The 24575-nt window shown below is 37.0% G+C and overlaps 1 protein-coding gene and 1 pseudogene across 2 annotated transcripts in view; both read left to right on the top strand.

The window, feature by feature from the left end:
* Positions 1 to 24575, top strand: part of PIWIL2 (piwi like RNA-mediated gene silencing 2) — a 90728-nt gene that overhangs the window by 45900 nt on the left and 20253 nt on the right. For both annotated transcript variants that reach the window (XM_057723420.1, XM_057723419.1), the window contains exons 13-19: positions 959 to 1099; positions 3528 to 3641; positions 4647 to 4835; positions 6869 to 6970; positions 7539 to 7655; positions 8257 to 8345; positions 9235 to 9340. In XM_057723420.1, coding sequence (XP_057579403.1) covers positions 959 to 1099; positions 3528 to 3641; positions 4647 to 4835; positions 6869 to 6970; positions 7539 to 7655; positions 8257 to 8345; positions 9235 to 9340 — 858 coding nt within the window. The remainder of the gene's footprint in view (positions 1 to 958; positions 1100 to 3527; positions 3642 to 4646; positions 4836 to 6868; positions 6971 to 7538; positions 7656 to 8256; positions 8346 to 9234; positions 9341 to 24575) is intronic.
* On the top strand, positions 11885 to 12158 carry LOC130845753 (NADH dehydrogenase [ubiquinone] 1 alpha subcomplex subunit 1-like; annotated as a pseudogene).

Below are 24575 nucleotides of genomic sequence, written 5' to 3'. Positions count from 1 at the left end.
GTCTGCTTGCAGCTTTCCACCCTCTCGCTGCTCTGCTGCCTCTTTCCCAGTCCTTGTTTGTCCTAGTTTTGGACCCCAAGGCTTGTCTTAGATGCCATGTATTGTTTTTAGTAACATCATAAAGAGCTAAACTGAATTCCTGTAAAAGATTTTTTTCATGTTTACCTTCTGATACTTCTGCTTTTAGTGTGTAGGTCAAGGCTCCTTCCTTACAACTCCCAGTTACCTAATGACTTTATGATCACAGAGCTATCTGTATAGCCCCATAGACTCACTACGCTAATGACTGCCACGCAGGGAGCAACAGCTGCACAGTTCATTAGTCCCAGAAGAATGAAGAAGGAATTCATTTCTGTGATTCACAGTCTTCTTACACACATATTAGATATTCATTCAACAATAAATATTTAGAGAACACCTATAATGGGCCACACACTGGACCAAACAAGTGTCTTACGGTGACATTAAGTGGCTAGTATCATATGAAAAAGTATAAGACTGGATGTGTTTTTCCATTCCATTATATTTGCTTGCATGCCTGGCATAGGGCATTTCCCCCCCAAATATTAAATAGGTATCATCAAGCCTCCTTACATGGCTTTGAGAAAAAGAATAAGATTTAGATGTCATGAGAAAGAAACAATGACAATTTTAAACACTTTTAAGTATGTATGTATATGTATTACTGAATCACTTTGCTGTACAGCAGAAATTAACACAACATTGTAAATCAACTATACTTCAATAAAAAAATACAGTTCTTTTATGGTTAAAAATTTAACCTTATACTTCATTCACATTCATGAAATATTTATTAAAGTCCTTGGAGATATTTTAAAGTTTCTACAGATTTTAATGGGAAGGAGGTTTTCTATGGGAGTGTGTTATACATTGGGGTTTATTTAACCTCATACTGGAGAAAGTATTAACTTAGTATCTCCATTTTGATTCTATTTAGGACTTGACCCAGCAGATCAACCTGAGTCCCAAACAGCACCATAATGCTTTGGAATGCTTGCTACAGAGAATTTCAAAAAATGAGACAGCCAACAATGAACTGACACGCTGGGGACTCTATCTGCAGAAGGATGTACATAAGGTAAACTGGAAAATATGATGGTAGGAAACAGCATTAACAAAGATTTTACAGCTTTGTGAAACTAGGTGATAACTTCCTAACTTGTCTTTATTTTGCAGTTTTTGCTTCATTATTATACTTTTTATTTTGGTCCTAGTCATAATAATTGAATTTCCTTGACTTAATTTGCTAGTATCTCTTACAGATTCCCTTCTGTATTTCCCAGGATCTGAGCTGTTAATTTCCAGTCAGGCAAAAGGAATATTGACTTAAAATTTCATTTTAAGTTTTTCAACCGAAATTATTCTTAAAGTTGTATATGTCTTTTCCCTTTTCCCCCCTAAGTTTTTCTTTTTCTTTCCCAGTCATTAACTTGTGTTAATACTACTGGCATTCTCTCCTTAGGCATAAAGTCTCACTTGTACATTTTAATTTTGCATGGCCCTTCCTGCCTGCAGTTTGTCTGAGTCCATTCTGTTGTATTTTGTGCACTGTTAGCCATAGTGCAGAGGCAACATGAGGTGGTGGTGAAGTCTTTGGTTTTGAAGCTCAGTTCTACCACTTGCCATCTTGATTACTTGGAACAAATTGCTTAGCATCTCTTAGTTTCTTTATCTGTAAAATAAAGTTAATGATTGAAGTAAAGGCATTAAATGGTAAACTCTTTAGCATAATCTTTGACACATAGCAAGTGCTCAGTAAATATTAACTTTTATTACTTCTTACTTTTCTTTCTAGGTTATACCAAAATAATTCTGTTTTTTCTCTAGTTCTCTTGCACTCTGAATTGACTCCTTGTTAAAAATTGTTTCTTTTTTCTACTTTTTTTAAATAAAGTAATGGAAAGTCAATAAGGAAAATGTGGGTACTGTAGAAAATGTGAAGAAGGAAATAAAAACATCAGTAGTTTCATAACCCAAAGATACTATCTTAGTGATTTATTTTAGAGACATAAAAGATAATATTATTTTCAATATGTTTTATTTCCCTAAACTTTTTTTCTGTGAGGATGAATGTTTTCTTATAAAATTCTGCTTATAACTCTATATGGTTTTGCATCTTCTTTTTCATTTATTATTATGTCTTGAACATGTATTCATGTTATTAAATATTATTTGAAGATGTAGAAAAGCCAAAGAAGAAAAAAGTTTATCCATAATTATGCTATATCAGAATAACCACTGGTAACATTTTGGTATGTGTCCTTCAATGTTTTTTGTCTGTGTGTATGTGCACGCACACACTCATGCAGTATGTATTCAGATGGTTTCCTTTCATTTTTTTACTCAGTGTATTTAGAATGTGTTTTTCATGTCACTTAATATTTTTCTAAATATTTAATGGCTAGCAAATATTCACTTTATTAGTAATTTCCTATTCTTTTACATTCAAATTAAATTTAGTATTTTTTATAAAGAGTGAATGTGAATATCCTTGTAACTAAATCTTTGCACGTTGATGTTTATTTTCATTGTCAGATTTATGGAAATGAAATTGTTAGGTCAGAGGACATTTATGTCTTTAGTACTTTTTATTATATATTACCAGCTGCCTTCTAGAAAGGTTCAACAGTTTTTTACTTTCATAAGCAAAGATGAGTCTGGCTCCTTATATTCTTGCTAGTACAGGTATTGTTATTCTTTGTGTTACACTTTTATAATAAGAAAATAATTAAAATTTTTTTGATTATAGATAAAATAAGTACTTTGTTACTTTTTTAAGAAAGCAAGGAGTAGAGCTCATAAAAAGTAAAAATCCTCTATAATTACACATCCCCCAGAGATAGTCATTACTAAATGTGGACTCATTCAGTTTTTATAGTGCATACTTACTATTTATTTTTTGCAAAAACAGGATTATATTAAATGCACTTAGAAAGTTATGTTAATGATTGCAAAATATCCATCGTATTGATATGTCATCAACTTAATTATCTTCTTATTTTGGGGTATTTAGATCTAGTTGATTCATTATTCTTAACTTTAATTTGGTCTTTTGTTATAGTTATGCTTTTTTTCCTACTTTTATTTTGTATAAAGTATAATAGTAGTTTATGTTCAGCCTTATTAAGAAATATTCTCTTTAATTTTCTACTTAAATTTTTCCCTTAAAATAATCTTAAGGATTATTTTCTGTTCACCTTGCATTTATAGGCATTTTACATGCATTACCTGGTCCTAAAGAGACAGTTTTTTCTTATCCCTTTCTTGGGGACCATGTTGGAAGCTTCAATAATTAAAGAGCAGTGCCTATCAAAATTCACCTATGTGTCTAGAATTTTATTGTCATGGACTCTCACTGCTAATAGTTGCATTTTTCTACCATTTTCAGAAGTTATGACAGGGACAGGTCTTATATAGTAGTTGACCAGGCCTCAGAACAGTATCAGTGTTTTTCTAAATAGTGTTTGCAGTTGGTTCATGTCATAGGTACTCTATTTTCTGTTTAGATTGAAGGACGTGTTCTGCCAATGGAAAGAATTAACTTAAGAAATACGTCATTTATCACATCTCAGGAACTAAACTGGGTTAAGGAAGTAACCAGAGACCTTTCCATCTTGACTGTAAGTGACTTGCAAAGTGGTAAAGAGAGGTCCAATATTCCTAGAAGTGTGGAAATTAGGAAGCAGGAATTATTTAGTGTCCTCTTTTTGAGGGGAAGTACCAACTGAATTCCTATCCTGAATTATTTACTAAACAGAAGTCCCTCAAACAAGAGTGAGGTGATGAGTTGTTAGAGGTTAGCCTCTGCTTGACCATAGACTTAGGACAAGGAAATAAATTGCTGTGGTAATTCATACAGTGCCAGCCTATTACTCTTTCTTTGTTATTTCTTTTTCCTTTCTCTTTCCTTCCTCTTTTTCCCTAGCGTTTCCATGAAAGACATAAAATTAAAACAGTTTCCCACCAAGGCAACCAAAGAACAAAATGGTACATAATTATTATTAAATGGTTTTGGCTAACCTGGTCTCTATGACCGTGCATGAAGTACACACATTTGTTTCTAAACCTTTTTTTGGGGAATATATTTAAAGAAAAAGTACACTTATGCATATAGCTTGATGAATTTTCACAAGTTAAATAGATCTGTATAATCAACACTGAGGGTTAAGAAACAGAACTTTACCAGTGCCCCAGAAGCTCCCCTCCACTCTCCTAATTACTACCTATCTGTCACCCTTACACAACCCAAGAATGACCACTATTCTGACCTCTAACAGCATTGATTTTTTTCAGCTGTGTTTGTACTTAATATATACTTGAAACCATATTGTATATGTTCATTCGTGTTTGGCTTCATTTCTTCAACCTTGTTTGGTGAGTTTCTCCATATTGTTAAGTATAGTTATAGATCGTTGGTTCTCATTGCTGTGTAGTCTTCCATTGTGAGACTGTGCCACAGTTTACTTCTCACACACATCTGCGTTAGTAATTGGCATTAGATAAGACAGGACTCAAGCAGAGAGAGTGAAAAACAACTTGTTCTTTAGAATAACATCTCCTGATGTGAAGTTGGAGTGTTGGGGAAGTTGTGGGAAGTACTAAAAATAGGTTGTGCTTGTTCCTAGGTCCCCATGCATTTCTGGGCACTGTTTTACCCAAAGAAAGCAATGGATCATGCCCGAGAACTGGTGAACATGTTAGAGAAGATAGCCGGCCCCATTGGCATGCACATGAGCCCACCAGCCTGGGTGGAATTGAAGGATGATCGCATAGAGACCTATGTCAGAACCATTCAGTCCATGCTGGGAGTTGAGGTAATGAACTAATTTGAGTAAATTTTCAGGCTATCCATTCTGAAATAGTTGAATACTTGACTTTAAATTATCTTGGTTATTGATCTTCTGTTGATGATGTCCAGGAACCTGTATCTTGCTCACGTACACATGAAATACTGACTTAACAAAATAGTCTTCATGCCCTTTGGTTGGTTTCGTTTCTCTCCTTCTGTGTTGGCACTCTCACTCACTCTAGTGTTCTGTTCCTCAAGTAGTTGGCCGAGAGAATAGCACTTAGTTTGTTATCTATATAGAACATGTTGTGCTCAGAAAGCAATTACCTGAGCCAGGTGCTGTCTTGCACGATTCAGTACTGAGCTGTCACAGTCTTGTCTGGCTCAAGATTCAAATTGCTCCGGTGATGAACTTGACAGGGGGCCCATCAGCTTGGTCTCGATAGCCAAACGGGAGCACTGGAACTGAGCTGCTCATAGTGTTACAACTCAGTGGTTCACGCCTGTGCTCTTATCTATTTGTACATAAAACAGAGGAAGAAGACTAAGGAGGGAACAAAAGCAGACCAAAAGTTTTGGGAAATAACTAGTCCTTGAATTGAAGAGTCAGTTCTTCTGAGAGCAGTACTAGAATTAGATTATCTTGGCATCATGATTTTCTCTGTTCATCCACCACTCTGAGTATGTCATCTGTAGCAGCACACTCATGTTCTTTCTTTCTTTGTATTTTCTTCCTGACTTCCCATGCCTTCTTACTCTGTCATGGCCTCCCCCTGGACCTCATCACTGATAAATTCTGCCCTGCTTTCAAAACAAAAACACACTTAGTACCTCAGCTCCCCCATCTCATGACCTGGCATGTTCTCTTTATGAGAGTGCTCTGCCAACAGTCTTCATGTAGCATGGATATGAGTTCATTCATAATGCTGTCTCCTGTTGGTCTTACTATCTCTCTGTCTTCTTAATGGCTGTTCATTCTGTTTTATTATCCTCTCTGTTTCAGTGTCATAAGCTCAGATGTCTGCAGGAGTGAAGTGGGCCAGGAGGGGACTCTAGTGAACTAAAGAGAGTTAACCCCATGACTGCAGATAACAAACAGCCCAGCGTTGTCAAGTTGATCTTTATTTTTCAGTAGAAATCAAAAATATAGATTTGCATATGTGTACCTACGTTTAAATTTTAATTTAAAAAAGACTGCTGAATCATTATCTGGACTAAAAAACCACATCTGTTTTCTAGATGCAGCCCACAGGCTGCCAGTGTGCAGTCTGTGTTCTCTGTGACTTTGGAAGTTCTTTGGTGTGATTGCTGGAACATGTGTCCTCTGAGAAGTCTTAATTTAAAACTGATCTTGATTTGGAAGAGTATACTATTGATTTCCATTTCTGGCATAAAGAATTGGCAACTTTACTTCACTTGTGTACTACTTTTCTTTATTCAGATTTTGAAAGATCCTCTGTTTTTAATATCGTCTCTTAAGCAGTGAGAGGTAGAAGATATATATATATATTCTGCTAGCAATATCATTCTCTCTCCTAATCAGAGAGTTAGGAAGATGTACTCATGGATTTGGCAGTACCTTCATTTCCTCTGCATTTGGCTCTGAATCCTTTTTTCTCGTATTGTATTCTGTGTTTCCTAGTTAAATTTCTATGGCATGAATGTAATAAGGTGCTTAGTTTAGTAAAGAGAGTGGCAAAAAACATTATAGGGAATTGAAAGCATCAACTAATAAGAAACCATTGCATCTTTTTAAGCCTGGTTCTTTTCCAGGCACCTTAAGTCTCCTAATAAATAAATCAGATAATCAAGACCAGCTCTAGATAATTTATGGTGACATGTTATGTAGCTAAGCAAAGACGCCTGGAACCCAACAAATGCTCGCTTAAGATCAAGGACCTTTTTCTGTGTTGAAATGTTCACCATCTTTGCTTCAGTCCCCCTTTTACCCAGAAGATCCCGTGGCTCTGCAGACTCTTGAACTGCGCCTGACTGGAGCCCTATCAGGGTCCCCTCAGAGTTCCAAAGCCTGACTTATATATATTTTATCTCTTCCAGGGAAAGATACAGATGGTTGTTTGTATCATCATGGGCACACGTGATGATCTCTATGGGGCCATTAAAAAGCTGTGCTGTGTGCAGACTCCCGTGCCCTCGCAGGTGAGTGAAAACTGAGCAGGAGGCACAGATGGAAACTCTAGCCTCCCCTGAGGCTTGGAAAAGAGGGATACATGTGTTCAAAAAGAGTAAAGTAACTATTAGAAGCCAGCATATGTAGAGCCATCTGGTGAAACTTTCCCTATTAGAGTAACCTGGCGAATAGCAGATGCTGTTTGTAAATGCTGCTTTCATGTTCCCAAATGAGACTTGCTTATTCAGAGGTGAGTTTCCAGGTGGTTTCACATGACTGGGTTCTGAGAGTATAGGCTTCACTTTGAAAGGGGAAAGCTGGTTTTCCTATGTAGGTTAAATTTTTTTTTAATCTGCATGAGATCTTTTTGAGAGTTTTTGTTGGCTGGTTGTTTTTGGGTTTTGGTTTGTGTTGTGTGTGTGTGTGTGTGTGCACGCGTATACACACACACATGCCTGACTAGAAATCCTAGAATTAGAACTGTCAGTGCAAAGTATATTATCTGCCAGCTAGAGTTTCTTAAACAAATGTAATATTTGCTTTAGAATTGTTTACATTGTCTGAAAGGTTGATAGTGTCCTCTTCCCTCTATTACAGGTCATCAATGTCCGAACCATTGCTCAGCCAACCAGGCTTCGGAGTGTGGCCCAGAAAATTTTACTTCAGATTAACTGTAAATTGGGTGGTGAGCTCTGGGGAGTGGATATTCCTCTGGTGAGTGATGCTGAGATATGTCCTCATTCAATTCAGCCCCCCAGAGAGTCCTACCTAGCTGTTTTCCTAATTTTGCTCCTACAGTTTTCCTTATTCTCAATGCTTAGTAATCGGAGTGGTTCATTGCTTGTTTTTGTAGAGCCCACATGCTTAAAACAGTTTTCACTTTTTTAAATGATTGAAAAAAATAAAAATAAGACTAATATCTCCAGACACATGAAAATTATAATGAAATTCAGTTTTCAGTGTCCTTAAATACAGTTTTATTGGAACATAGCCATACTCCTGTACGTACTTCTGTGAACTACTGTGGCTGCTTGTGTGCTAAAATGGCAGAATTGAATCGTTCCTCTAGAGGTGGGGTGGCTCACAAAGCCTGAGGTATTTACTCTTTAGTCCTTTACAGAAAGTTTGCCGGTGCCTGGTCTTGACGATATCTGACTTTGTTCATACTGTTAAAAAAAATGTCAAGTTGATTGCATGTTTTCTCTTCCTTTCCCAGAACTTATTTTCATATGTTGCTTTGGGGTTCAGATAACAACTAATAATGGGGTGATGGATTGCTTGGATGTTTTGGTTTGTTTTTTGTTTTCTAACCCAGAAACAATTAATGGTGATCGGGATGGATGTTTACCATGACCCCCGTAGAGGCATGCGCTCCGTGGTTGGCTTTGTTGCAAGCATCAATCTGTAAGTGCCGCTCCTGGCTCCATTGTGTTTGGTTACCTTATTTTAATGCCTAATCTTATTGTAAAGCCAGAAAAATTTTTTTGAATATTTATTATTACAGTAAAAGTATACTAAAATCCTTCCTTCTCTATCTTCCTATGATATTAATTTGTGCAATCTCTTGTCACATCTGTGAGTTTGTTACCCAGCTACAGTGCAATCTCTTTCAGAATGGGATCTGTGTCTTGGTGGTGGTGCGTTTTTTTCCCCCTAGAAATGAGGGGTTTTCTTTGTTTTTTCTGATTGTGAAAATAAAGCATGTTCATGCAGAAATCTCCGGAAATTCAGAAAGTAAAAATTCCTCATGATCTATCTTTTATTAACCATCACCAAAGATTTGGAGTATATGTACTTTTAGGTACTCTTTTATGCATATATTAACAAATATAGGTAGCTGGTATACACACACAAGTGCTATATTACTGTGTATACTGTTCCTCATCTTCTTTTATGTACTTAAACTATTTATTTTGGACATTTTCCCATATCAATAAAATAAAACTCCATCAGTTCTTTTTAACTGCTGCATGGAATTTATTATGTGCTATAGCACTATTTAACTAGTCCTCTGTTGGTGGATATGTAGGTTGTTAAATTTTTTCAATTGGAAGCAGTTTTGTAGCAAATACCCATAATTTTGCCTATTCTATTATGTTCTGTAGCTAGCGTACATGTATCTTTTCCCTATATCAGCGCATATTTTCACATGTAACATAAATGCATTTGCTGGGTACTTGTGTGACTGGTGCGTGGAGAAGCCTGTGTGTGCTGACATTCAGATGTGGGCCTTCCTCTGTGAGTATATGTTCATCTATCTCTCTCTCTGTTTGTTTACCCGCCTCTGCCCCAGCACCCTCACAAAATGGTATTCACGAGTGGTATTCCAGATGCCTCATCAGGAGATTGTGGATAGCCTGAAGCTGTGCCTGGTGGGCTCCTTAAAAAAGTTTTATGAGGTGAGGAGAACAGCAGTTCTAAAGTATCAGGGTTTTTAAGGACTGCCTTCCTGATCACTTTAAGAGGAAGTCTGATTTAGTGAGAGGGATCCCAAATTGATGGTGAGTTTCCTAAACAGACTGACAGGCAGCTCAGAAGAACTGTTTTCAGGCTTCTACTTGTACGGAACAGCTTAAAGAGCTCAATGCTTTGATTTGGTTTGGTAAGTAATGATTATTTCCCAGTTTGTCAGCCTGATGCCTGTAGATACAATCTTTAGGCCCTTATCTGGAAAGTTGGGGTAAATATCAGTAATTAAAGCAGCTTATTAATTTTCTCAGCTTTTTGTGGCTGTCATTAGGCGCTGGCTGTTCTCATTTAGGTTCGAGACCAGTACCTCCCTGAAAATCACCCCTTAGAACTCCAAAGAATGCTAACCGTGGAGAATTGCTGTCATTAAGCTGATATTGGGTCTGGAACAATGAGCAAACAAGGTACTGGTTTCTGCCTTGGCCAGTACATCAAAGGAAGCACTGATAAGTGGCTTTCATTCTTAGGAGTCAGAGTTAGTCCTTTGCATAGAGATTAAACAGCAAGAAAATTAATAATTTTGCATGATTAAGGTCAATCTGTAGAACTCCACCTTGTTTCATTTTAGAATAATATTTCCTACCGTGGCCTTCAAATAGTTTGGTGCTGTTTCAATATTAGAGATTGTGTAAATCAGAAGTTAAATTTTTGTCTCTAAAGAGGTCCATGTGATATGCTACTTTGTGACCAAGTTCTACCACACCTTCCTTCTTGTTGTTGCTATTGTTTTCTTGCAAAATTCTGTGTCTTTTAGGCCCTAGCCCAGAGATTACTTCTGTGAAACTTTTCTCATTTTCCTCCCTCTGCTCCATCCCTTAGCTAGACTTATTTTTTTATGGTCTACTCCCAAGGCCCTCTGTTTACATTCTGTGTAGTGATTATCACATCCTGCCTTTTATTAGTCATTTGTTCCCTTATCTCTCTCTCCTTCTGAGTTGTAAATTACTTGAGCACTGTTTGGTTATTGATGGCTATGTAATAAATTACCCTAAAACTTAGTGACATGCAGTGAGCATTTATGATGTTCACTGTCAGGAAGTTGGACAGTTGGGCAGTGGGCTCCAGTTCCTCTCCATTTGGGCTTCTTCATGTGGTCTTTTCACATGAGCTTGTTTGGGCTTCAGAGCTTGGATTCATAGCTGGGTTCAGAGCTTGAGCATTCCAAGAGACGGAGAGAGCCAGGTGGAAAATGTGTTGCTTTGTATACCTTAACCTTGAAAGCCACGTAGCATCACTTCCACTTCATTCTGTGAGCCAAGTAGTAGTATCATTGTGAAAATGCCTGACTTTTGGAGTGTGGGGGTAGGAATAGACTTAAAGAAACAACTAATCTGCTCTGTAAGACCATTACATACATTCTGATATTTCTGTACTAATTACTCTTTCTCCCCTTCATCTATTATAAGGCACTGTTTGTACCTTATAATAAACTTATGCAAAACTCTTTAGCATAGAAATTAGCTGGTGGTTAGCTAATCCTGTTCTTCCTCAGACCAGTAATTTTTCCAGTAATATTACATCCCAAGGAGGCTTTAACCCAATTTCTCAATATATTTGCTTATCAATACTGGTATTATCATAAGACTTATTTACGTGGTATAGTTGAATGTTACCAACAAAGTTAGTGTCACATCACGAAGCAGGGTGGTAGTAGATATAATCTGAAATGCAAGAGTCAACAGTCGCATGTTACTAGAGACCGACACAGGCAAGAATAATTAGTCCAGTTCATCATTATATTGTAAGACCAAAATGTCTCCGAGAGCCATGCCACTAAAATTTGCAGGCTTCCATTCAACATTATCAGGTTCTGAAAGCAGCAGTTCATTTGCCATTTCAGACATCTGGTATAGTTGAGCTAACATACAATATCATCTCTTGCTTTTGAGCCTCTTTTAAGGCACCAATGTAATATTGTATTTTTCTCATTGCACAACCATTTATTCATTCCTTTATCCTCAACTACCATTCTTCCTTCTTTCTATATATACCCAAACTTTTCCACCTTTAAATGGAACATTAGGTTTAGCCACTGTGCTAGTCTAGGATGCCGCCAGCAATACTAGTCTAGCAATTGCCTCGCCCTCAGTCCACTGCCATTCATACAGAGTAGGATTGCATAGGTCAGAACTAGTGGGCTATCTCGCCTCCTAAGCAATATAGATGAACCTCAGTTTTGCCAGAGGGGGTGAAAACACAGTCCACCCCGTTAGACCTTTAGGAACTCTAATTAGAGTTTCTCGTGTAGGGATTGTTATAGGTTGAATTGTGCCCCCCTAAAAAGATATTGAAGTCCTAACCCCAGTACCAGTGAATGTAACCTTTTTTGGAAAGAGCATCTTTGCAAATAATCAACTTAAGGTGAGGTCATTAGAGGGAGCCCTAATCCAATATGACTGTGTTCTTTTGAAAAGAGGGGGTTTGACCTTTAAGGGGCCTGGAAGGAAGTGTTTGGCTTTGGTAACAGCATCATGATGTGGTTCGAGATTCTCCCCGGGGTCGCAGTCATGGCTGTGTGCTTGTTCATCCCAGGAATGGCCACTGCACACCTCCACAGCTTCATGAATGGGGGCAAGGAAAAATGGTTGCCCATTATTCGTATCAGTGGAATTTGATGGAAAGAGATAGGCGCATTGCTGGAGTTAATCGTTACCATGTGTCAAAGGGTTTGGAGAACACTGATTAAGGAAGCATTTTCCTGATTGATGAAAAATAACTCAGTTCTGCTCGTCTACCCCTGCTAGAAGGTTATGCAGTGTATTGTATAGCATGCAGTGTATTTTGTAGTGTGTGATAAAAGTTAAAAAAAAAAAAAAAAGGAGGTTTGGACACAGAGACACACACATAGAGGAAAGACAATGCAGAGACACAGGGAGAGCACCCTCTACAAGCCAAGGAACACCTGAGGCCACCAGAAGTCATTGAACAGATTATCTGTCACAGCCCTCAGAAGGAAACAACCCTGCCAACACCTTGATTTTGAACTTCTAGACTCCAGCACTGTGGAACAATACACTTCAGTTAGTGGTACTTTGTTATGGCAGCTCTAGCAAACAAATACACAGTTCATCCCAGCTTCTAGCACCTGCAGTTGCAGACCTGGTTCGAGAACCACTGCATCAGGTAGTAAAAAAGAGTGTTGAAGTGATGTGGAAAACAAATTATTGTCATACCAGCATCCTTCCTCACCCCTTGTTATCTCCCCCAGAAAAGGAGAGAAATCTATCTAGTAGGGATATTACCTTGGCCCCTCGCATGTTGAGTGTGAGTACACACTCATAGCCCTTCACACCTTTATTCCCTTCATTTTAGATGATAAATGTTTCAATTGCTCATTCTAATTTTCTGTCAAATTGTTAATTCTGAGGATGAAAGTGTGTTCCTTGTTCTGAGGAAATGTGACTTGCCAGTCCAAATTGGTATAGTGTCTTCTGTTTTAGACCTTTTATAGTATTTTGAGCATCTGTATCTACCAGCAGATATGTGAAACCCAGTCCAAAATAGGTGTCTGTTTCTGTCAGAAACTATTTGTAATCTCCTAGAGCTGCAGAGTCAGTCCAGTTTGCCACATTGTGCAGGGCCTTCCCCTCAGGGAATCTGCCCCAGAGCCATCTGCATTCTCTGTCCTCTTGGCAGACAGAGCAGTTCTTACTGGAATTTTGCACTTCAGAGGGTGCAAGAAAAATGTCTAGATTTAGCCCATTTCTTCATTGCTACAGCACCCAATGTCCACTTATTTCATGGAGCCAGGTACCACTTGAGCAGATGCACCAAGATATCTGCTTGCTGGTTCTAACTACTTTCTGATCCTGGAAGGAGATGGTTGTTCCCCATTCACCCTTCCACCTACTTCCTGGTAACATCTAATCTGCTTTCTGTCTCTATGGATTTGTGTATATTATGTAAAGATAATCATAAAATATGTAATCTTTTGTGTTTGGCTTCTTTTGTTGATCATGTTTATAAGGTTCATGTAAGTTATAGACTATATTATTACTTTGTTCTTTCTTATGGATGAGTGTTCTATTGTATGTTTATCCATTCATCGTTGATAGACATTTGTAGTGTTCCTACCTTTTTACTGTTGCAAATAATGTTTCTGTGAACATGCCTGTATTTGTATTAGTTTGAGTACCTATTTTCATTTCTTTTGGGTATATACCTAGGAGTGAAATTGCTGGGTTATATGGTTATTCTATATTTAACTTTTTGAGGAACCCTCAAACTGTTTTCCACAGTGGATGCACCATTTCACGTTCCTACCAGCAATATAGAAGGGTTCCAGTTACTCCACATCCTTGACAATACTTCTTATTTTCATTTTTTTAATTGTAACTCTTATGAAATGGTATCTCAGTATGGCTTTAACTTGCATTTCCTTAATGACTAATGATGTTGAATATCTTTTCATTTGCTTATTGTCCATTTGTATATCTTCTTTGGAGAGGTCCTTCTGAGTCCTTCCCTGTTTTTCAATTGATCTATTTGTCTTTTGGTTTTTAAAAATATTTATTCATTTATTCATTTATTTATTGGCTGCAGTGGGTCTTCGTTGCTGCACATGGGCTTTCTCTAGTTGCATTGAGCGGGGGCTACTCTTCAGTTGCAGTGCACGGGCTTGCTTCTCAGTGTGATGACTTCTCTTGTTGAGGAGCACGGGCTCTAGGTGCACAGGTTTCGATAGTTGTGACACGTGGGCTCAGTAGTTTCAGCTCGCGGGCTCTAGAGCACAGGCTCAGTAGTTGTGGCACACGGGCTTAGTTGCTCCGCGGCATGTGGAATCTTCCCAGGCCAGGGATTGAACCTGTGTTCCCTGCATTGGCAGGTGGATTCTTAACCACTTTGCCACCAGGGAAGTCCCTGTCTTTTTGTTTTTGAGTTGTGAGAGTTTTTGTTGTTTACATATTCTGGATACTCTTATCTGATGTATGATTTGCAAATATCTTCTCCCATTCTGTAGAGTACCTTCACTTTCTTGATAATGTTATTTGATGCACAAAAGTTTTAAATTTTGAGTCCCATTATCTATTTTTTCTTTTGTTCCTTGTGTTTGTGGTGTCAAATCTAAGACTCTGTTGCCAAATTTGAGGTCATGAAGATTTCCGCCTTCATTTTCTTCTGACAGTTTTGGAGCTTTAGTGCTTACATTTAGGTCATTGATCCATTTTGAGTTACATTTTGTATGTGGAGTGAGGTAGGGGTCCAACTCTACTGTTTTGCATGTGGTTATCCACTTGTCCTGGCACCACTTGTTGGGGAGACTGTATTCTTTATAGAATGGTAATGGCGCCCTTATTAAAAATCAGTTGGCCATAAGTGTTTGGGTTTATTTCTGAACTCTCAATTCTATTCCATTGGTCTATATGTCATCCTTATGTCCATACAACACTGTTTTGATTATTGTTTCCTTTTAGTTAGTTTTGAAATTAGGAAGTCTGAGTCTTCTAGGTTTTTTTTTTTTTTCAGTATTGTTTTGGTTATTCACAGCCCCTTGGAATTCTATGTGAATTTGAGAATAGGCACTTCCATTTCTGTAAAAAAGGCCATTGGAATTTTGATAGGAATTGCATTGTATTTATAGATCATTTTGCAAGCATTGTCATCTTAATAATATTCACTCTTGCAATATGTGGACATAGGATGTCTTTCCATTTATTTGTCTTTAATTTCTTTCAGCAATGTTTTATAGTTTTCACGTACAAGTATTTCACCTCCTCAGTTAAATTTATTCTGGGTATTTTATTCTTTTGAATATACTGTATATGGAATAGTTCTGATTTTATTTTTAGATTGTTTATTGCTGGTGCATAGAAACATAACTGTTTTACCTGTTAATCTTTAACTGCAACCTTCCTGAACTTACTAGCTTTAGTAGATTTTTTTCCCGGTTCTTTGGGGTTTTTTTTATATATAGAATCATGTTATCTGCAAATAGAAATAGTCTTACTTCTTTCTTTCCAGTTCAGATGCCTTTTATCTATTTTTCCTGCTCATTTGCTCTGAATGGAACTTCCAGTACAGTGTTTAATAGCAGTGGTAAAAACAGGCATCTTTGTCTTTTTCCTGATCTTAGGGGGATATTTTTTTAAGTCTCACCATTGAGTATGATGTTAGCTGTGGGTTTTTCATAGACTCACTTTATCATGTTTAAGAAGCTTCTTTCTATTCCTGATTTGCTGAGTGTTTTTATCAAATGCTTTTTCTGCATATTAGTTCATAACAGTCTCATTCATATTAATACCAAATTAATTTCAGTAGTACAAAAAAAATATGTTCCTTTGTGGTTCTGTGGTGTTCCTCTTTCTTTGTGCTAATTTTAAATTAGGGTTTCCAGAGAGATGGTGTGTGTGTGTGTGTGTGTCTGTGTTTTGAGAAATTGGCTCATGTGATTTATGGAGGCTGGCAAGTTCAAAATTTGCAAGATAGGCCAGCAGGCTGGAGATCCAGGGAAGGGCTGATGTTGCAGATCAAGTTTGAGTTTATCCTAATTGGTATTTTTTAGTCTTCTTGAATGTGTCAGTTAACTTTTGCATCAAATTCAGAAATTTTTGGTCCACTCTTTCTTCAAACACTCTTGCCCCTTTCTCTCTCTCTTGTGCTATTGAGATTCCAGTTATTCCTATGTTGTTACGCTTGATGGTATCTCACAGGTCTCAGAGGCTGCATTCATTTTTCTTCCTTTTTTTCTTTCTGTTTCTAACACTGGATAATCTTGATTGATGTATCTTTTAGTTTGCTGATTATTTCTTCTGCCTGATCAAATCTGCTCTTAAGCCCCTCTAGTGAATTTTTCATTTCACTTATACTTTGACTCCAAAATTTTTGTTTGGTTCTTTCTTACAGTTTCTGTATCTTCATTGGTAGTCTTTCTTAATTTTGTGAGACTTTCCTTAATATCTTCAGATGTAGTTTTCTTTAGATCTTTGAACATTATTTTAAATAGTTGGTTTAAAGTTCTCATCTAGTATAATCAATGTCTGGGCTTCTCCCTGTATAGTTTCTATTAACTACTTTTTTTCATGTGAATGAGCTGTACTTTACTCTTTCTTGGGGTGTTTCATAATTTTTTATTGAAAGCTAGACATTTTTAATATAATGTTAGCAACTCTGCAAATCAGATCTCTGCCCCCAGGGATTGTTGTTGTTTCTCTTCGCATGATGATTTTCCTGGCCCGATTCTGTAGTCCTTGTAATCTAAACTGTGTGTAGCTACTGAAATCTCCCCTTAGTTTAGCTTAGTAATCAGCGAATGAAAGGACAAAGATTTCTCCTAATGCCTTGAATGTTCTGCACCCTCCAATGATTGCTAGATTATTTTCACAGTTACCATGGTAGTGAGGCTGCAGGTGTCACAGCTGCTGCAGAGAAAGGGGAATATGAATGGAGCAAGTTAAAACACCACAAAGCTCAAGATTCAGCCAAGTTTATTGAATAAATGCTATGCAGATGGTTTCTAGCCTCTGGTTAGTTTCCACAGTTCTAAAAAGGTTGACTGCACCATTTGTGCAGTGTCCTTGTTGCTTTTATGGTTGAACAGTTTTTTGGAGGTCCTTACGTTTTCATCCAAGAAATATTTCTTGAAGGGAGCTTTTGACAGTCTGCTTTTGTCAAGTGCAAGTGCTTTTCTAAAGGTGGACAGTGATTAGCGTTTGGAACCCACTCAGGGTAGATTGCACTAGAAAATGTCCATCATTTTGTTTTAGGGCCCCAAAGGGCTACATTCTAGGAATAGGGGTGATTGAAAGCAAACTGCAGCTCATCTTTGAAATTTTTTAAATTTTTGAATCAGATATGATGATACAGCTTGGTAGTGTTTCCAAGTTCCTCATAGTGCAAATACTCCAGATACTTGGAAGAAGCAAACTTGAATCTTCTCTGTATGAAAAATGTCATTCCAGGCCCCATGTTGTTTCTGTTAACAATACTGTAAATACAGGCATACCTCAGAGATATTGTGGGTTCCAGACTACCATGGTAAAGCTAGTAATGCAATAAAATGAGTCACAAATTTTGTAATTTCTCAATGCATATAAAACTTAGGTTTACACTATAGTGTAGTCTGTTAAGTGTGCAATAAACAAATGTGCATATCTTAATTAAAAAATGTGTTGGAAAAATGGCATTGATAGACTTGTTCAACATAGGGTGACACAGACCTTTAATTTGAAAAAAATGCAATATCTGCAAATTGCAGTAAAGTGAAGCACAATAAAATGAGATATGTCTGTGCTGTGTTTGGCAATCAGTTTTTAAAAAGGAATATATATTATACACATATGTATACATGTATGTGTATTTGGTATAGTTATATACATACATACATAAGTATACATTCAAAATACATACATACGTGTATGTACAAATACATGCATCATATATTTATTATATAAATACATATTATATATATATACTTGAGTTTAATTGAAATGTTAGTGAAGCAAAGAAGAATAAGCAGGTGAAGATACAAAAAGACAAGAAACCCAGAGAGATGATGAGAGCTGTATTTGGGTTCTTTTTTCTTTAGGGATATGTGCTAATTCTGGAAGAGGCAGCTGAAATGTTGGAAAACTGTGGAGTGCTTTTGAAGTCGTTAGGGATCAAAAGTTGGAGGCCAGGGCCCCCAAGTCAGTGGTGGTCCTGAGTCTACTCCCTACTATTTGGGTTGTGAATCTGAAGAGCTGCAAACTAGGAGTAAAGAAGAGCTGTAGGTAGACCAACTCTGAATTATATCAGTCCTTGAATATGGATTCAAGTGAACTCTGCTAGTTTTAGTGCCCACTTGCCAAAAGCAAATAAAAACCCTCTGAAGGAAGATAACTTTACCCTGGGCATCAAATTTCTTCTACAACATCTAGCAACCAAGAACAGAAGAAAGAAAATTAAGGGACTAAAAAAACTAAGAAAATCAACAGATAACTGATCCAGATACACCAAAGATTCAGATAGATAAGCAATCAGACACATTTAAAAATAGCTACACTTAATAAGTTCAGAGAAATGGGAGACAACATTAAGAATTTTAGCAAGGAATTGGAAAGTATGAGGGAAAATGGAAATTTCTAGAACTAAAAATTATGCTAACCAAAATTAAACACTCTATGAATGGGTGTATTAGGTTGCTAGGGCTGCCATAACAACATACTATGAATTGGGTAGCTTAAACAATAAATATTTCCTCACAGTTCTGTAGGATGGGAGGTCCAAGATCAAGGTGCTGTGCTGGCAGGGTTGGAGTCTCCTGAGGCCTCTCTTGTTATTTTATAGATGGCTGTTTTCTCTCTGTGTCACATGGTCTTTACACCATGTGAGTCTCTGTCCCAATCTCCTCTCCTTAGAAAGACACCAGTCATATTTGAATAGGGCCCACCCCAGTGACCTCACTTAAACTGAATAACATCTTTAAATATCTGTTTCCAAATACACTTACATTCTGGGTATACTGGGTTAGGACTTCAACTCAAATTTTGGAGGAACACAGCTCTGTGGGTAACAGTAGTTTAGACTTAACTGAGGAAATAAAGAGACAGTTGAAAGATAGGTAAGAAGAAAATAAATTGCACTGAGATACAGAGGGTTAGAAAATATAACAAGGCAACAGACATGGGAATTATGGAGTTAAAATATAATATACACATAAGTGGCCCAGAAGGAGGTTAGAGAGAACAGAGCGCAGAAAAGGCAATGGTAAAGAATATTCCAAAAGTGATAGAAGACATCAAATCACAGATATGAGAAATCCAACAAATCCCAAACAAGATATAAAAAGAAAACTACACTTAGGCACATTATAATAAAACTGTTGAAAGTAAAGACAAATATATATACATATGAAGACAAGTCAAAGGAAAATAAAAGAGAGGTTACCTTCAAGGAGCAGCAAATTGACTAACAGTGAGCTAGTCAAAAGAAACAGTTTAAGCCACAAGATAAGAAAATAATAGCTACAAAGTGCTGAAAGAAAATAACTACCAACATAGAATCCAATATCCACTAATAGTAACTTTAAATAAGGGGAAAAAAGACATTCTGTGGCAAATAAAAAATTGAGAGACTCTGTCACCACCAGATTTGCACTGAAGGGAAATACTAAAGAGCATTTTTCACCAAGAAGGAAAATTATCCCAGAAAAAAAACTTAGAAATGGTTAAAGGAATAAATATAGGAATAAAAGTGCCAAGTATGGGGATAAATTTAAATGAATACCTACTATCTAAAATAATAATATAATGTTTTTGAGTGGATATATATATTCATTTGTGTGTATAAATTTCTAATTAATGATAGTACATATATCTGGAAGAAGTAAATGAAATTCCACTGCCTGTAGTTTCTTGAATTGTTGAGGAAAAGGTGAAAGTACTAATTTATATTACACTTTGATACACTAAAGAGCTATGTTGGAACTTCCCTGATGGCACAGTGGTTAAGAATCCACCTGCCAATGCAGGGGACACAGGTTCAGTCCCTGGTCCGGGGAGATCCCACATGCCATGGAGCAGCTGAGCCTGTGCGCCACAGTTAGCAAGCCTGTGCCCTAGACCCCGGGAGCCACAACTACTGAGCCCACATGCTTCAACTACTGAAGCCCACGTGCCTAGAGCCGATGCTCCTCGGCAATAGAAGCCACAGCAATGAGAAGCCAGTGCACTGCAGTGGAGAGTAGCCTCTATTCACCACAACTAGGGAAAGCCCATGTGCAGCAACAAAGACCCAATGCAGCCATAAATTAATTAATTAATTAATTTAAAAATACTAAATAAAAGAACAAAGAAAACATTTTTAAAAAAGAGCTATGTTGTAATTTCTAGGGTAGCCACTAAAAGAATAAAAAAAAGAGTATATAACAATCAAGATGAGAGAAGAGAAAATAATTTTAAAAATTTTAAGAAAGAAAGGAAGTGAACGTAGAACAGGTGAAACAAATAGCAAGCAATACTTGGACCTTGAAAATGTTATGCTAAGTGAAAGAAGCCAGTCATAAAAGACCACATGTTATATGAGTCCATTCATAAAGAATGTTCAGAACAGGGAAATTTATAAAAACAGAAAGCAGATTAGTGGTTGCATAGGGCTAAGGTGGGGAGAGAATAGGAGGTGGGGAGAATGGTGGTAGTTTAAGAGTATGGGGCTTCTTGTTGAGGTGGTGGTATAAAAGTGTTGATGGTTGTACATATCTGTGAATATACTAAAAACCATTGAATTTTATACTTTAAATTGGTGAATTATATGATATGTGGATTATATCTGAGTAAAGATTTTTTTTTAAAGTTTAAAGGATCATAGAAATTCTGGAGTCTAAAATGTAAATGAAAATTTCGTTAGAGGTGCCTAACATCAGATTTGATTAGGCAAAAGAAATAACTAGCAAATTTGAAGATAGGTCAGTTGAGATTATTCAGTGTGAAGAAAAGAAAAGAAAAAATAAGGAAAATTAATAGAGGCTTACAGATCTGTGGGACACTATCAGCCATAGCAATATAAACATAATGTGATTCCCAGAAGGGGAGTAGTGAGAGAGAATGGGGAGGAAAGAACATTGGAAGGAGTAATAGCCAGAAATTTCTAAAATTAATGAAACAAAAACTAATCAATTCATCTAAGAAGCCCAATGAATACTGAGTAGGAAAAACTCAAAGATACCCACACCTAGACACAACCCAGTAAAACTGCTAAAAGATATAGAGGGCATCTTGAAAACACCAAGAGAAGGCCACTCATTATGTTCAAGGCATCTTCAGTAAGATTAAGAGTTGATTTCTCATCAGAAATCATGGAAGAAATCAGAAATCCCCAGAAGGCAGTGGGATGACATATTCCAAATGATGGAGGAAAAAGGAGGTTGAATAAGAATTGTATATCCAGAAAAGCTACCATTCAAAAATGAAGGAGAAACCTTGACAAAATTATGATCAGTGCAAGAAGCTAGACATAAAAAGTCACATATTTATATTATTCCATTTCTATGAAATATCTGAAATAGGCAAATTTGTAGAGATAGAAAAGAGATTCCTAGTTTCCAGACAGTGAGAATGCTGGCAAGCAAAGGGAAGAACTGCTAATGGGTACAGGAGTTTTTTTGGGGTGATGAAAATGTTACGGAATTAGGTAGTGTTGATAGGTATATAACTTTGTGAATATACTAAAACCACTGAATTATACTCTTTGAAATGGTGAATTTTATGTGATTTATATCTCACTTTTTTTTAATGGAAAAAGTAAAATATTCTCAGATAAACAAAAACTAGGGGGATTTGTCACTAGCAGACCTGTGTTACAAGTAATACTTAAGGGAGTCCTTCAGGTAGAAATTAAATGACGCTAGACACTAACTTGTATCCACATGAATAAATAAGTACCACCAGGAAAGGTAACTATATAGATAAATATAAAAGCAAAAATATATTTTTGTTTGTAACTTTTCTTCTAGTCTGTATCTTGAGACAAGTACATATAGCGGTAAATTGTAAATCTAAGTAGATGTGCATACAGTGTGTAAAGATGTAATTTGTATGACAGTAAAGGCACAAAAGAGAGGGGAAGGAATGGAGCCATATAGAGCAAAGATTTTGAATAATACCAAAGTTAATTTTGTATTAATTTACTGAATGAGATTGTTGTCGGTTAATATGTTAATTGTAATCTCCCGGTGAAACACTAAGAAAATAACTCTGAAAAATAGAAGAAAAGGAATGACAAGGGAATTAAAATGGTAACTAGAAAATGTCTGTTTAATATAAATTAAGGCAGTCGAGGAAGAATAGGGGGACAAAAAAGATATAAGGCATGTGGAAAACAAATAGTAAAATCGCAGATGTAAATCTTACCATATCAGTAATTACATTAAGTATAAATGTAAACACCATTCGAAGGTATTAGCAACTTGGATTAAGTGAAAATATGAGGATGTGCTTTCTACGGAGACATACCTTAGTTTCAAAGATACAGTAGGTTGAAAGTAAAAGAATGGAACAAGGACTTCCTAGGTGGCGCAGTGGTTCAGAATCCACCTGCCAATGCAGGGGACATGGGTTCGATCCCTGCCCCAGGAAGATAGCACATGCCATGGAGCAACTAAGCCTGTGTGCCACAACTATTGAGCCTGCGTTCTAGAGCCCTTGAGCCACAAGTATTGAGCCCGTGTATCTCGACTACTGAAGCCCAGGCACCTAGAGCCCGTGCTCTGCAACAAGAGAAGCCACTGCAGTGAGAAGCCCACGCACCACAATGAAGAGTAGCCCCCACTTGTCACAACTAGAGAAAGCCCATGCACAGCAATGAAGACCCAACTCAGCTAATAAATAAATAAATTAAAAAAAAAAAAAGAATGGAACAAGATAAACTATGCAAACAGTAAACAAAAGAGAACTGGAATGGCTATACTAATTAATAACAGCAAAACAGACTTGAAGATAACAATTGTTACTAAACACAAGAAAGAACATTTTGTAGGGTGAAAAGGGTCAATCCATGAGAAAGTCATAAAATATAAACATATATGAGGGGCTTCCTAGGTGCAGTGGTTAAGAATCTGCCTGCTAATGCAGGGGACACAGGTTTGATCCCTTCTCCAGGAAGATCCCACGTGCTGTGGAGCAGTTAAGCCCATGCACCATAACTACTGAGCCTGTGCTCAAGAGCCTGTGTGCCGCAACTACTGAAGCCCACATGCCTAGAGCCTGTGCTCCGCAACAACAGAAGCCCCTGCGATGAGGATCCCATGCACCACAATGAAGAGTAGCCCCCACTTGCCATAACTAGAGAAAACCCATGTGCAGCAATGAGGACCCACTGCAGCCAATAAATAAATAAGATAAATAAATTAATTAATTAAATGAATAAATAAAAATTTATAAACATATATGAAACGAACAACATAGATCCAAAAATATATGAAACAAAAATAAGTGAAAGGAGTAGATAATTCAACAGTAATAGATGGAGGCTTCAAAACTCCATTTTCAGTAATGGATAGAACAGTTAGAAATAAGATCAACAAGGAAATAAAATACTTGAACAACTCTATGATCCAACTCAACCCAACAGACATCTACAGAACACCCAACAACAGAATACACATTCTTCTCAAATGGACATGGCACATTTTCCATGATAGAACATATGTCAGGCTATAAGATAAGACTTACTACATCTTAAAGGATTCAAATCATGCAAAATATGTTCTGAAACCACAATAGATTAAAATTAGAAGTTAATACAAGGGACATATGCAAAGTCACAACTATATGGAAATTAAACAATACTCCTAAGTAAATGAGGTTAAAGAAGAAATCAAAAGGGAAATTAGAAGACACTTGAGATAAGTGAAAATAAAGACAAAACATACCAAAACTTGTGGATGTATGTAAAGCAGTGCTTAGAAGGAAATTTATAGTTGTAGATACTTATATTAAAAAAGAAGAAAAATCTCCAAACAACCCAAGTTCCACCTTAAGAAACTAGAAAAAAAAGAGCAAACTGAACTCAAAGCAAGAAGTAAGGAGGGAACCCTCCTGCACTGTTGGTGGGAATGTAAGTTGGTACAGCCACTATGGAAAACAGTTTGGAGGTTCCTTAAAAAACTAAAAATGGAACTACCTTATGACCCAGTAATCCCACTACTGGGCATATACCCAGAGAAAATCATAATCCAACAAGAAACATGTACCATAACATTCATTGCAGCACTATTTACAATAACCAGGACATGGAAGCAACCTAAATGCCTATCAACAGATGAATGGATAAAGAAGATGTGGCACATATATACAATGGAATATTACTCAGCCATAAAAAGGAATGAAATTGAGCTATTTGTAATGAGGTGGATAGACCTAGAGACTGTCATACAGAGCAAAATAAGCCAGAAAGAGAAAAACAAATACTGTATGCTAACTCATATATATGGAATCTTAAAAAAATGGTACTGATGAACCCAGTGGCAGGGCAAGAATAAAGATGCAGATGTAGAGAATGGACTTGAGGACATGGGGTTGGGGGGGTGGCAGGGTGCAAAGGGGAAGCTGGGACAAAGTGAGAGAGTAGCATAGACATATATACACTGCCAACTGTAAAATAGATAGCTAGTGGGAAGTTGCTGTATAACAAAGGGAGATCAACTTGATGATGAGTGATGACTTAGAGGGCTGGGACAGGGAGGGTGGGAGG

This window comes from Hippopotamus amphibius, chromosome 2 (assembly GCF_030028045.1).
Source record: "Hippopotamus amphibius kiboko isolate mHipAmp2 chromosome 2, mHipAmp2.hap2, whole genome shotgun sequence".
In the NCBI taxonomy this organism is placed as follows: Eukaryota; Metazoa; Chordata; class Mammalia; order Artiodactyla; family Hippopotamidae; genus Hippopotamus; species Hippopotamus amphibius.
This window is presented reverse-complemented; position numbering and strand designations above follow the sequence as displayed.